The sequence below is a fragment of the Epinephelus lanceolatus genome, chromosome 21 (assembly GCF_041903045.1).
Source record: "Epinephelus lanceolatus isolate andai-2023 chromosome 21, ASM4190304v1, whole genome shotgun sequence".
Lineage (NCBI taxonomy): Eukaryota > Metazoa > Chordata > Actinopteri > Perciformes > Serranidae > Epinephelus > Epinephelus lanceolatus.
Window position 1 is genome coordinate 24,882,668 of NC_135754.1, and position 13,741 is coordinate 24,896,408.

General features: G+C 41.2%; 1 protein-coding gene across 2 annotated transcripts in view; it reads right to left on the reverse strand.

Moving 5' to 3' along the window:
• adamts14 (ADAM metallopeptidase with thrombospondin type 1 motif, 14) overlaps positions 1–13,741 on the reverse strand; it is a 95,027-nt gene that overhangs the window by 26,087 nt on the left and 55,199 nt on the right. For both annotated transcript variants that reach the window (XM_033611365.2, XM_033611364.2), the window contains exons 8-9: positions 1,201–1,344; positions 923–1,055 (exon numbers count right to left, since the gene is read on the reverse strand). In XM_033611365.2, coding sequence (XP_033467256.1) covers positions 923–1,055; positions 1,201–1,344 — 277 coding nt within the window. The remainder of the gene's footprint in view (positions 1–922; positions 1,056–1,200; positions 1,345–13,741) is intronic.

The window sequence follows — 13,741 nt, forward strand, 5'->3', positions numbered from 1 at the left end:
GACTCCTTTGGCAAAAGCAGTTCAGTCAGGAACGCCTTAGTCAAAGAAACTTTATTTCCATTAGCAGTATTATATTTGGAGGCATGGCTCTGTCCTGGGGCCCCTTTGCCTTTCCTCGGGCCTACAGAGAAAGCCTCTTTCATGCGCCTACATGGAAAGCAGAGAGAGTACACCTCTCCGCCCTTCCACGCGTTTGCATGGAAAACCTTTAGACAGACATAACACACTTCTCTGCCCTTCCATGCGCCTACATGGAAAGCCTAAGTTTAAATAGGGCGCCCTGAATGAGATTCACCAATTGGCTGCATAGAAAGGACTCGTGATCTATCAGCTGACTCCCTTCCATCAATCAGCTGCTCCATCTGTAGATTGGGCTGTCTGAGATCAGCTGGTGTAGCCGGGATGTAAGCTGAGCTTGACACTGTGTCCTGCCTGAATTAACGCTATGCTCAATTAATTTTACCTCACAGAATACAGAAGATGCTGGAATGCTAAATAACCTCTTATAACGCCAGTAAAACAATACCACAAACAAACTCACTGATCAAGGCAGCAGTAGACCAGGAGGTGCTGTGTTAAGTGAGGTCACATTTGTAAAATAACTGTTTTTGTCAAAGCAGTTTGGTGGCTTTGAAAAGAGCCATAAAACAGTCTGTCTAACAGCAAGGTAAAGTGGTGAAATTATTCTTAATACAGCGTATACTTACACTGACATTGATTTTTTTTTCCAAGTGGCTGAAATATGTTTTGCTGCTGCCCTCGTCCCCAGCAGTATATTACTTTGTTTCCATGGCAGTACTCCTGCCTGCTTCTCAATCCTGTGGGCTTGCTGACCACCATCTAGTTTAGGTAACACACTGACTGTGGATAAGTGCCTCATACAATCATCATTTTGGGGATTACACTAATGTGAAAGACTTACAGCGGTGCACATTTTATAACCAACACCAAAATCAAAGCGGCACTGCTCATCCATTGAGTAATTTATCCCGGGGAGCTCAGGAAGCTTGGGCCACTTGTGCTCAAAGGGATCATCCAGCAGGCAGTCGTAAGAGCTGAAGAGAAGATGGAAGAAATAGAGTCAGAACTGTGAGATCTTTGGAGACTAGACCAGACAAGGAGAAGGTTCAACCCAAAGAAAAACATGTAAGCTATGCTGTGTAAAACCAACATGAGGGGAGTGGCATAATTAGCACATACTGGATGTATCGATTGAGCTCCTGCTTGCTGCAACGTGACCAGTGATAGCGGTGGAAAGCTGCTTGGACGAGCGGAGCCATGATGCTGCCCATACTGGTCTCATCAGCACAACGATTCCCCTGGCCGTCGTGCTCCATGCCGAGCCTGATGGGACAGAAATAGGATTATTGAACAGGAGGAAAGCAGAGTAGAGGAGAATTAAGGGCAGGGTGGCAAACCTCAATACTTATTGATTAAATTATGTCCATTGAATAATGTATCAAAAACGCTCATGTAATGTTCGTCGGCCTCAATGCTTATTCTCACTCTTAGTACAATAACCTGTTCTTTGATCATATCATTCCTGATCTCAAAGCATAGATTTATTTTTAGATAATGTTCTTCTTCAGAGAAGTTTTGTATATTTTGCTGAATAAAAAAAGAGTTCAAAAGTGCCAAAAACAGATCAAAACTACAACAGTAATTGCCTTTTACAAAATACCTTTAGGCTCTGTGTGATGATTACTGTCATAGCATGCAGCAGGATATTGGGTCTCGGCGGTGCTACCAGCATTTGTCAGTGCTTTGTACTGAAATAAAGTGAAATGCTGTTTTGCTGAGCTCTCTATTAGCTACACAGCTTCACCCACCAACAGCTCTGTATTACTGAATCCCTCTTGAGCCTGGAACATCACATCTCATTAGCCACTGACACAGTGACAAGGCCTTATGGGAGCAGTGCTTATTAAAGGGACAGCTCACCCCAAAATCAAAAATACATATTTTCCTCTGACTTAAAGTGCTTCTAGTCTTGTAATTCATTAACTTTTATTGTTTTGGTTTGCGTTGCAGAGTGTTGGATGTCTGCTGTCTCTTGAATATAATGGAACGAGGTGGCACTCAGCTTGTGGTACTGAGTAGTTTCATGTAGGAACTATTTTCGTTCTACCAAACTACACCCACAAAACATCTCACTGCTCAGACGGAATGGCTGTCATGAGCACATGCCTGTCGCCATTGAGCAAATGTTTGCTTCCTTCTGCGCAGTAAGGGGCCGTACACATACCACATTTTTTTGCGCCGTCAATTGTTTTCAATGTAGACTTTCGGCACGCTGTTGTGATGTACATGCATTCCTGAGCGCCCATTTTTCAGGGCGCGATGGCTGCGCTCTGAGAATTCAACTTTTGAAAGCTGGCACAAAAAAGGCACAAGAGTAGCACCCAGCGCCTAACCTCGTGTTTTCTAAGTGGTTAAAGACGTGGCATGTGTACGGCCCCTGATACAGCCGGTGGCTATGGTTCAGTAGAAAGAAAATAGTTCCTACATGAAACTGCTCACAACAAGTCCTGTGGATTATCTTAAGTAACCGGGTCATGATTTCATTGCTGTTGAGTTTTTCAAATGCATTTCTTTATGGTTTGAGCACCACCTAGCACCATCTAGTTCAATTATAGACACTTCACACTTAACATAATCATTTCAAATGGGCTCTTGTATTTCCTGATGGTATGTTTCACAATGCAGTAGCTGACGGGAGGTAAACAGCGATTAAAGTTGCAACAGAATAGCAACAAAACAGTCTATAATCAAGAGATCTCTACGGCCGATATCTCCAACACTCTGCAACTGTCCCTTTAAATGCCAACAAAATAATTTTTTCCTTGACAACATGCCCATAAAATTGGTAGGTACTTGTGCATTTTCGTAAGTACATACAGAAAACCCCAGGATTATCCTTCAGCTGCTCACAGAGACCAATTAAAAAAATCCTTGATGAAAAAACAACAACACTGAGTTTCGGAAGCTGGTAGAACAGGAGAGGGGGCTGAATGCTGCAGGCATCTGTTTTTTTCTTTGTATTGACAATCAACTAAAATGTTGTGGACAGGGGATCAGGAAATAACATCCTGTAATCCTGAGTCCGATAACATGTGCATTCTAAAAGTCCAATCGATGAGCAATTAAGGCCTATTGCACAGATACTCAGTGACGGTTCACGCATGTATCATTAGGACGAAAACTGCTACTTGCCAACCCCAAGCATCTGTAGAAATAATTACTATAATTTAATGTTGCATTTTGTCTTCTTTTCTTTAGTACATTTTCTTTTTTTTTTATTATATTTCTCTTGTCTCGTTACGGTTCTTTTACTTGTACAGTATGTACTATATATTTAACTCTGAAGTGCCCTGACCTTATTGAAACTACATTTCAACTGCTCTTTTGCTGTTTTGTATGGATGTGAACATTGGCTTAAAGTGTCCTGAACATATTTTGAGACCCTCTGCAAAAGGCTTTCTTCCAAGGACCTCCAAACTAAACCTGGGCTCTTCAATCCGACGCAGTGTTTTTAGTAGTGTAGGATTTAGTCAGAGAAACACAGTCTGTGGTCTTATGTGAGATGGAGATCGGCTTTGTTACTGCATCAATACACATGGTGTAATGTGCCATGTAGTTATTACAGTTTTCATTTTTGTCTTAAATTTAGTTTCAATTAGTTTCCAGAGTTTGTTTGCTCATTTCAGTTTAGTTTTTATTGTTTGAAAATGTTTAGTTTCAGTTTAGTTTTTATTGGTGTCGGTATTATTGTGTTTTTGTTATAATATGGGGGTACTAATCAGGGGAAAGACGAATTTGACCAAATTTACAGAGACTAAAACTAAAGACATTTCCTGTATATTTTTATTTCAATTCAATTCAACTCAATAGAACTTTTTTATCCCAAAGGAAATTCTTGTGCCAGAGAATGCTTCAAATTACAGTAACACAAAGTACAGTAACAACAATTTCACAACCAGGAGCAACCACACAACCAAACCCGGGTAAGGGTCGCTCACTGGGCCCAGTTTCAGAACAACAGTATAATAGAGTATAAGTAGAATCTGGCAGAAAATACAAATATAGACAGACAGATGTGTTTTCAAGGAGTAGAAGCAAAAAACAGTGGCTAACAGAGTAAGACCCCGATCACACAGAAAGCGTTTTGCAGGTTGCAAAACGTGAGGCGCATAGCACTGCCTTTTTTTTTTAATTGAATGAACTGAATTGAATTGAATTTGTTTTTTTTTTTAATTTGCAGTAAGCAGGAGCTGATTCCTTAAATGTTGAGGCAGAAGGTGCTTGCTGTAGCTCAGGTTGAGGGTGAGAGGCTGACAGTAAATAGTTTGTTGGGCACAGGGAAACAGAGATCTGTGTGGGGACATGAGACCCTAAAAAAAGAGGGTGGATCATGGGGAGTACCACCAGTTGGTCCAGGAGCTTCTCCTCCATGATGGCCGCTCCCAGGCATATTTTAGGATGACTCAGGGGCAGTTTGACAACTTGCTGTCTATCGTCAGGCCGTATAGCTCTGGGTATCCAGCAACCACTACCACCCATTTCTCTTCCATTGTTCACCAACTGTAAACTTGTTGTCATGACCACCACAGAAGGCCCGCCTCTCAAATCATCCGATTGGACAATGGGAAAAAAAAGGTGATAAAAAAAGACATGATATGGGCTGCTTTTCCGCTCTGAGTTTAAGTTTTCTCAACTCAAGGAGCAATCCGGCAAATACACCAGACAACTAGACAGCAGAAACTTAATGGCCAAAGGTAGAAAAAAATCTCCTGTGGTGTTTTGTAGTGCTCCTCAGTGGTCTCAGTTTACGGCTGAATGTGCTCTGATAGGACTCCTGAGTGGCATGGAGGGGGTGAGAGGTGTCCAGAACACTGAGTAGTTTCCTCAGCATCCTGCTCTCTGACACCTCTACTAGAGACTCCAGTTACATTCCCAGGACAGAACCAGCTTAATATTCTACACGTAACCAAACATATTTCAGAAAAGGCTCGGTCGAATTGTATGGAAGCCCATTTCCACCAGTGTAATGACAAAAAAGATCCTGTTAGTCATTATAATAAGACACTTTATTCACTTTCAGATACTAACTCATTATTCTGAGTGTGGATGAAGATCGGCTTTGTAACTAGAAGTCTGCTAGAAGTTTGCGGCGTTGTATTTTTCTGCAGACACTCTGACTGTATTTTCTTGGTTTCTTCTTATTATCTTTGTTCTGGATGTTTACAGATGCGTACCCTCCACAGCGCTCAGGTGAGGTCGGGGCTTCGTAAAGAGATAGTAACCAGGTGTTGGACTGTAAGCAGCAGGCAGAACACGGTGCTTTAAAGGGTACCAACTGAATTACATTGGTGCTGCCGAGTACCGATTCACATTAAATCCATTGGTGACAAATTTCAGTACCGAAGAGTGCTTCTGGGTAAAACTGCCCGGTTTAGGCAAGAAGCAGAGGTGCTGCGAAGCACCCCAAAGCCTGTAAGCCAGCCATGGAGCTCTGAGGCCGCTAACAGAGCTCTGTGGAGCCACCGATTTCATCTTCAAACAGGAGGCGGAGCACTAATCTGCCACAATAGTTTCTGGTCTATTTTCTTTTCTATTTCATTTTAGCAATAACCCCCCCCCCCCCCCCCCACACACACACACACACACACACTAGCAGACAGAGGCAGAAGATTAGTTCTATGTGTGATAGGAAAGAGAGCTGGAGTGGAATTGATTTTCAGTCTCCTACATCAACCACGCACCTTGCTCACAAATTAAACTGTCAGATTCAGATGAAGAGCTGTTGCTAAAAAATATCACTTCCAGCATGCAATTGGCAGAAATTATAGCCACCAAGATCGGCAGTAATTATAAAACATTCAATACCTAGAAATGGGACGACTGCCCATCCGCAGACCCTTCTAAGGTGAATGTGATGATTATGATATGTAAAACAACTGCTGTATTTGTACTTCACCCATATGACATAGCATTTAAAAGCTATACTCCTCCCGGTACCATTAATGCCGACCATTTCAAGATAGAACCACCACAGCAGGCTCCATAAACACTTGTCTGTCAAAAAACAAACTCTATGAAGCATTATTATAATCCACAGATCCATAATATCCAGACCAAATCACAGCGCACACAGCCAGACAACCTCACTCTAGTGAAATATTTGTCAAAACCCACTTTTACATCCATAGATATCCACAAACTGCCATGGCATCATTTCAAATTTTCATATTTCTCCACATATCATCCATAATTTCTCCCTTTCTACATATAAACAAACCAAATAGCATATCTCAAAATGGAGGCGAGCTCCTGGCCTTTACACTGACACCTCACTTGAGCCAGTAGAAGCTCCGAAGGCTGTCGCTATATAGATAAATCACTTTTCTATAGGCCTAATACATCAATGATATTTCAATGGAATAAATTACTTATTGACTTATTCATACTTCAAAAACTGCATCAATAAGTGATGAACATAGGGGGGATCAAAATAAAATAAATAAATGAAATAAAAATCAACCAGCCGCCCTCCTCCCCTGACAAGTCCCTTCATAAGTAAAGAACAGTCCCTTAAGTGCAGCGAGGTTTGTGGACCGTTACCTGCCACAAAGAGAGAAATGTGAACGGCTCGTTTCTCCTCTGACACGCCACATACCTGTGTGCCGCCACGGCTCGGCTGTTCAGGTATTTCTGGGCAGTCATGAAATCAACAAAGAGGAAATTATTGGACCTGGAGCTGGACTTCTCCGTCGCCGGTAAGCCCTTATCTTGCGCCGTATTTGACAGGAATACGGCGTCTGTGACCCCCGTTCAACCCACAACCGGCAGGATTCGCCTTTAGTTTCTATTCTAAATCTAAACTATTTTTAGTCGCAAATGCGAGTAAAATCCTCACACCGCAGAGCTCTGTGGAAAACAAATAGCTTAAATATATAAACAAATCTAACCTACAAGTAAAAAGAAATAAATAATAACTTTCACTGCTTAAAGATACTCAATAGCTCAGCTAATACCTGAAATGTCACTGGATACCAGTCCCGCACAACGCGGGACGTCTGGTCACCCTACTTAGCCACTCATAAGCAGCAGCTAGTAGGGGGCCCCAGGGGGGGTTCCAACGTGTTGTCATTGTTGCAGTGTCTATAGGGGTTCCATCATATTGTCATTGATATGGACCAATGTCAGCCGTCTCTGGGGGCCCCCTTCCAGCTCAGGGCCCTAGGCAACTGCCTAGTTTGCCTGTCCGGTTGCGACGGCCCTGGCTATAGCCTTGATTGCCGACCAGGGCCTGAGCTGAAAGAAAGCATTTCCTGTAGTTTGGAGGTATTTAAACAGCCACACTTCGAAGCTCCACGGCAATTTTTAACCCCTTGTTGCCATCATAGACTGTTAGAATTGTACAGACACAATAACCAAATGGCTAACTGGTTGTTTTAAGGGGGAAACAATATACGATATACAGTAAGCTCCTAAATAGACATCTCTGTCTTTGTTGCTTAGTTTTTCACTCACAATCATACCTCCAGTACATTGTTTTACCGTCTTTTTTGAAAAACGCCTGTACAAAATCTTAGAAAAACATGTGAAAAACGTTTATTTTCTATGATATAGTTACCTGCTTTGAATCCGGACAATGTGTGGCTTCATAATAGGGTCCCCTTGTGTTTTCAAGCTAATATCTTCCAGTTGTAGTCATCTGCAGCACACTTTTTCAAGAAAATATCAAGGCTAAGATAAAAAAACAAACACTTTTATATATATAACTCAATGTCAGAAGCACTTACATTGATTCTGTCTGTTAAGAAAAAACACTTACAGTTTTCTTTGGGAATGCTTTGGATCAGCATTTCAGTTAAAGGTGAATTTTCTAGGATATGTATGAGTCAAACTCATTAATGGCATTTACAGTCTTTCATAACTCACCTTACCAACTGAGCGTAATTCTTCATTAGATTAATCATTAGGCTGTCGGCTCACACCTTCAATAGGCTGATGGAGGAGGTCATAAAAACTACAAAGCATTCACAGGGTTCAACGCTAAGGTTTTTTTTCACTTGCCCGGTCGGGCAAGTTGGTCAGAGATCTACTTGCCCAAAGTCAGTTTTTACTTGCCTTTAAAAATTGTTTAATTTAAGCGGCTATCAATTAACAAAGACGGCAGTTATTTTCATGTTATGTAATATTTATTCATACTGTATTTATTAATTAAAACAACATACGTCATGTATTGTAGCTTAATTCCTACACAAAAATGACAGTGTCAGGGCTTAAAGTGAAAAATGTGTCAATCGTTCTCCGTCTATAATTTTGCGCCCTACTTGAGCCATGCCCACCTCTATTTATTGTGAAAAATAAATAAAACAAATCTCCAGTTCTGCTGTATTAACACCGGGTTTAATATATTTTGCTTCCATCTCTCTGTCCTGCTCTACTCTACTTCAACGCTACTTAGCTCTCTCTCTACTCTACCAGTAGACTACCACATCCACCTGTTGCACAAAACGCACACAGCAGTGTTTCCCCTAGGATGGAGTTGTAGCAGCGGAGGTGAAGCACACGCATGAAAAATAATTTTCACATGCGTGAAACTTTTTTGTATGCTTGCAAAGCACAGCCTGCTGGGATGTTTCTATGTATCTACTGGCACCAGAAGGGCTCTTTAGGACTAAGTACATACAGTACATGTGTGCACAGTAATGAGCAGGTGAAATGTCTGTCTAGCTTACATATGAGGTGTCTCAAGATTTAGGAACATACAATTTTATTGAATGTAATAAAGTAAAAAGTCACTTGACATGCTGCTGTTTTGTGCTATGACCTATTTAAGTGCTGTAAGTTGTTATTTACGTGACAACGCCTGAACGCAACACAAGCTCAGCATGAGTGCCGTGCTACGCTGCTCGGAGTGCAGCGTGTTTGTCTGTGCGTAACAGCAGTCTGTTGGTTATTTACAGTGTCCATAACAATAACTTTGTCAGCTGACAAACTGCACCGGGCTCGGGGTCAGGTTTGGTCAGGAAAATGCGGCCCGAGCCGCTCTAGCGTGCTCACCTGTGTGTGTGGTGGAACTCCGCCATGCGCGATAGAGAGCAGAGGAGAATTGTTAATGCGTGACCATGTAGTGACAGAAATGACATGATGACATAACACCATAAATAGTATGTTGTTATGTTATTATATGAAGCGTCAGTCACGCAAAATAATATCAATGGGCGCTGTGGGCAGGACATTGTTACACAGCTGTGCCTGTGACTTCAGGCAGAGAGACTGCTGCATCAGAGCAGACGAGCACGTTTTAAAATACATTTATTTTATCAATTAGTTATTAACTTTTACTATTTTTAGCATGTTAGTTTACATGCCCGACCTTGAGTTTTACTTGCCCCGGGCAATCGGGCAATCCTTATTGTTGAGCCCTGATTCAGTAGAAGTCTGAATAGGCGAATGAAAGAAGAAATTTTCCTTTCAAGATCTACTTTACAGAACAGCTGTCAGACTTGCAAAAGAACCGCAAGTGCACATTTTCCACTCACTGAAACATACAAGTTCATAACTAAGTAATTCAAGAATCACATCACTCAGGTTTCTGCTGGCTAGTGTATTTAATAAAGGATAATCTTGATTTTAGCAATGCCTTTAGCCGAAAGACTGTTTCCACCAAGCAGTAACTTACAGTTCAGTTCAGTGCAATTTTTTTCCATTTCCACTGTGAAAAGTTGTGGATGGTACCAATGGAACCGTTCCATACCGTCCCAATTTTTGGTCTCCCCTCTGTTGGGGTACCTAGCACACAGATCTGGTACTAAAAGGTGGAGCTGTGAACACTGCAGTCTGTTGATTGGTCAATAGAGGACGGTCACTCTGCTCAGAGTTGTGGCTGGTTATGTAACCACTGTTCATAATGTGGAGAGTTTTACATACATTTGTAAACTGTAACTATGCTGCAGCTGGAGTCTGCAGAAAAAAAAACATTAATTCACTGGGCCAACTTCCGGCGACTTTTAAGGTGGAACGTTTACTTGTAACATTACTCAGTGCATGAGTTGACGTTACGAATCCATCAGCACACCTTAAATTTCACTGTGACAACTTTGACCATTACTTTAGTTCTTATTGTATCTCTTGGATGACACAGACTTTTAGTAATGAGTGGATCTTAAAGTGTTTAAAAATATTTCGACCAGATTATGTGAACCGCATATATTCTAATCCTCACTTGGAAAAATAAAAAAGCATCATGAATGTCGTTCCTGTGGGCTAACGACCGGCTGCCCTTGCCTAAGAAGGACTAAATGCCCAAACTAAAAACAAGGTGCAGACTAATGAGGAAATACAGTGAGTGCTGGACGGAGCAGTGAGTGACAACAACCCCACCCACATTTAACGCCTCGTTTCCACTTACGTATGTGACTGGTGTCTGTAGATCCGTTGATAAATGGATGATGGCTCTAGTGTCGCCTCGTTTCCACTTACATGTGTGTACTGAGAAGAGGCAACCGGAAGTCCATTCCTTCCTATGTGAATCTCCGTGATGTCCGATGTGCCTGCAAAACTCCTCCCCTCTGTAGTACTTCAGTCCGGAATTTGCTTACATACGTTAAAAAAATGTAACTTTTGCAGTGGATTTAGGAGAGACTGTATGACTTTCTGCTAGCTCAGCTAACAGGCTATTTTCTTCAATGCAGCTGCTTGTGTTGATTGTCAAGTGAGATTGTACTATTAATAAGAACTGGTTTATCTCGTTTTAACATATTGTGAATCTTATTCTGCTAGCATATGGTTATACATTACGCACAGTCAGATCATCATTATGACTCATTCAGCCGTTCATATGTCTTTTTAGTTGAATATGTCACAAAATATGCAATGTACCTTGCAGGCCAACATCTTCACTTATTTGTTGCCATGCAATATTGGTCTTGTTTTTGTCCCGGTAATGTTCAAAGCGCATATTCCAAACTACTGGATGGTGAAAAACGGACAAAATGACTAGCTACAGGTAGTTTCTATCAGGTTTCTATCCATCCCTAAAGAAATGCACTTCCTTGTATTGGACACTAGAGGCATTGTCTGTATATTTAGGGATTTACGCACACCAGTCACATACCTAAGTGGAAAAGAGGCGTAGGGTAACTGTTTGCAGTCGAAACACTAAACGGACCTAGGGTCTAGGTACCATGTCTGAGGGGTTACTTTTGGTTCCAAGGGTACCATACCAAAAGTGTTTGGTGGAAACGGGGCCTTTGTTAGTTATTCAATGTCCATTATTTCTTCATAATTTTCTGTCTTTTTAGATTTTCTTGTAAGTTAGGCTGTGACTTTATAAAAAGGACGGTGAGCGCAGTGATAGCAGGACAAGCATAATGGACCACAGTTGCCACTTTGTACAGATTTTTACCCTGTTTTTTTCTTCACATTAATTTATTTCTTCTGTCAGCCATTAATGTGACCACATAGCAGAGACATTTTGGCTGATATTAAAGCTGTTTTGTTTTGTTCGTGCACTGACAGGCACAGCATGGAGTCTGCCCCCCTTTCCAATGAAGAGGTTCTTAGTGACCAGCGCTTTTGTGCAAAATGACATACAATCAAGTCTCTCTAGCCACTTTCTCTATGTCTGTGCCGCAGCGGGTGTTCACAGACGTCATAAGCCCTTAAAGCTCCATTAGAGGAAGTCTGTGTGAAGTGGACCAGCACTTTAAGTGATAATAGCTATGACTTCTTGCCACAGGCAGAAGCTGCTAATGATTCCTACTGAGTTCAGAAACAGAGTTGAAGCAGACCATCGCTCCACTGTCTTTAAATAAGAAGGGGCCACAGAGCTGGAGAGAGGTGGACAGAATCTAAATTTCATAAACTTAAAGAAGCTGCTTAAAGAAGCAGTGACATTCTTTAAGAAAAACTGTAATACTTTGACTATGCAGCTTTCAACAAACCTCTTTTTTCATCTAAGTAAAATGTAAGGAGTCCCCCGTCTGTCAGTATACGTACAGTATGTGTGCAGTCTTTTCAATTTTCTCAACAATAGTTCATCCGAATGTCTTCACGTTCGATTGACCCTCACACTTAGTAATAACAAAAAGCACCTCCAGAGCAAGTGAACACCTGCTCTAAAATCACCGGCTACAACCAACCATTGTGTCCCTCTGAATGTTCAGCAAACATTTCATAAAGCCTGCTCCATTTCACAGGACTCCAGCCAAAGGGCCTTTGAATTGCCGCCCTCTGGCTGCCCTATACCACTAGAAACGTAACACTAAAACACTATCACTAAAAATGAATCCAAGTTGTGGGGTATTGTTTTAGCAGGATAAAGTGGTGTTGTGTTGGTATGCTGGGTGCCGTAATCATCGAGTGGTGTAACTCTCTCTGATGTCCTGTCTGTCGGAGGTAGATCAAATGAACAATTCATAACTGATATGTTATCTGAAGCCTAATTTCTGATCTTTGCTGAGCAACAGTTTTGTGTGAAAGCAATTAAATGCCTGTCCCAAATATAGGCCTGTTGATTTCAGGGATATAAGCAAATAATAGCCTGGGGTACTAACTAACTGAAGTTTTAGGGCAATTTGCCTATAAGTTACTGCTACTACAAATATACTTTTTAATGTTCAATTGCAGGGCTTTTTAATTGGAATTTTGAACACTGGTATTTTTTGTAATCAACTATTTTAAATTATGTTAAATGATCCATATATAAATCTAATTACATGATGCAAAATCAATGTTTAAACAGAGGTTTTTATGTCCTGTGGTGACACACCATCAAATCATAATATCCTACAGTCACCCTATAATCGTAGAGAAAAGTTTGGAGAAATCAGAGTAGAATTCGAAAATATTGTTCAGTAACATATTAAAAGTGGTGTTGATAACATACACTCAGCGTTTACTATATTTGGTACACCTGTACAGTCAAATGTAATCCAATACAACACCTTTGCTACAACATCTAGCACATGTTTAGCACCTTTCTTTAATTCACACACACATTCACACACTGGTAGGTGAGGCTACCATACAAGGTGCCACCTGCTATTCAGTCACACACCAATAAAACAGCCATCAGGAGCAATTTGGGGTTCAGTATCTTGCTCAAGGATACTTTGACATGCAGACTGGAGGAGCCACGGATTGAAAAACTGATGTTCTGATGAATGGATGACCTGCTCTACCTCTGAGCCACAGTCACCCCATCTGCCAGTCGGCAACATCTGTCTTTATGAAGCTCACAGTGAGCCTCATTCATGCCATTATTAAGAAGAAATGTCTTTGAAAAACCCACTCGAGTAGTTTTCAAGAAGATTCTGACCTTCACCAATGTTTTTCTTGTTCAGGATTTGTTCTCAGGTAAGAGCACATGGCCCTGCAGTCTCATGCCCCTTCATGGGGATTTGCAGATTGTTTATCTATGCTAAATGGTAATAACCTGGCACGCACTCTCAACTTACACAGACAAGGGGATTCATTATTATAAAAAGACAGATGCAAACAATTCTGCGGTCTTGACCTTGGACCTTTCTTAAGAACAAATATAAGAAGAAACTACATTAGATCATAGTCGTCGGAACTTGGGGTGCTTGTAGTTACTTATATTATTGTGGAGTATTTATTATGAATTCAGTCCATCTGATGCTCGTTTTATGTTTTTCACCATTTCATCACTACTGCAAACTAGTCCATACCCATTGGTAGCTTTGTCACCTTTTACCTATACCAA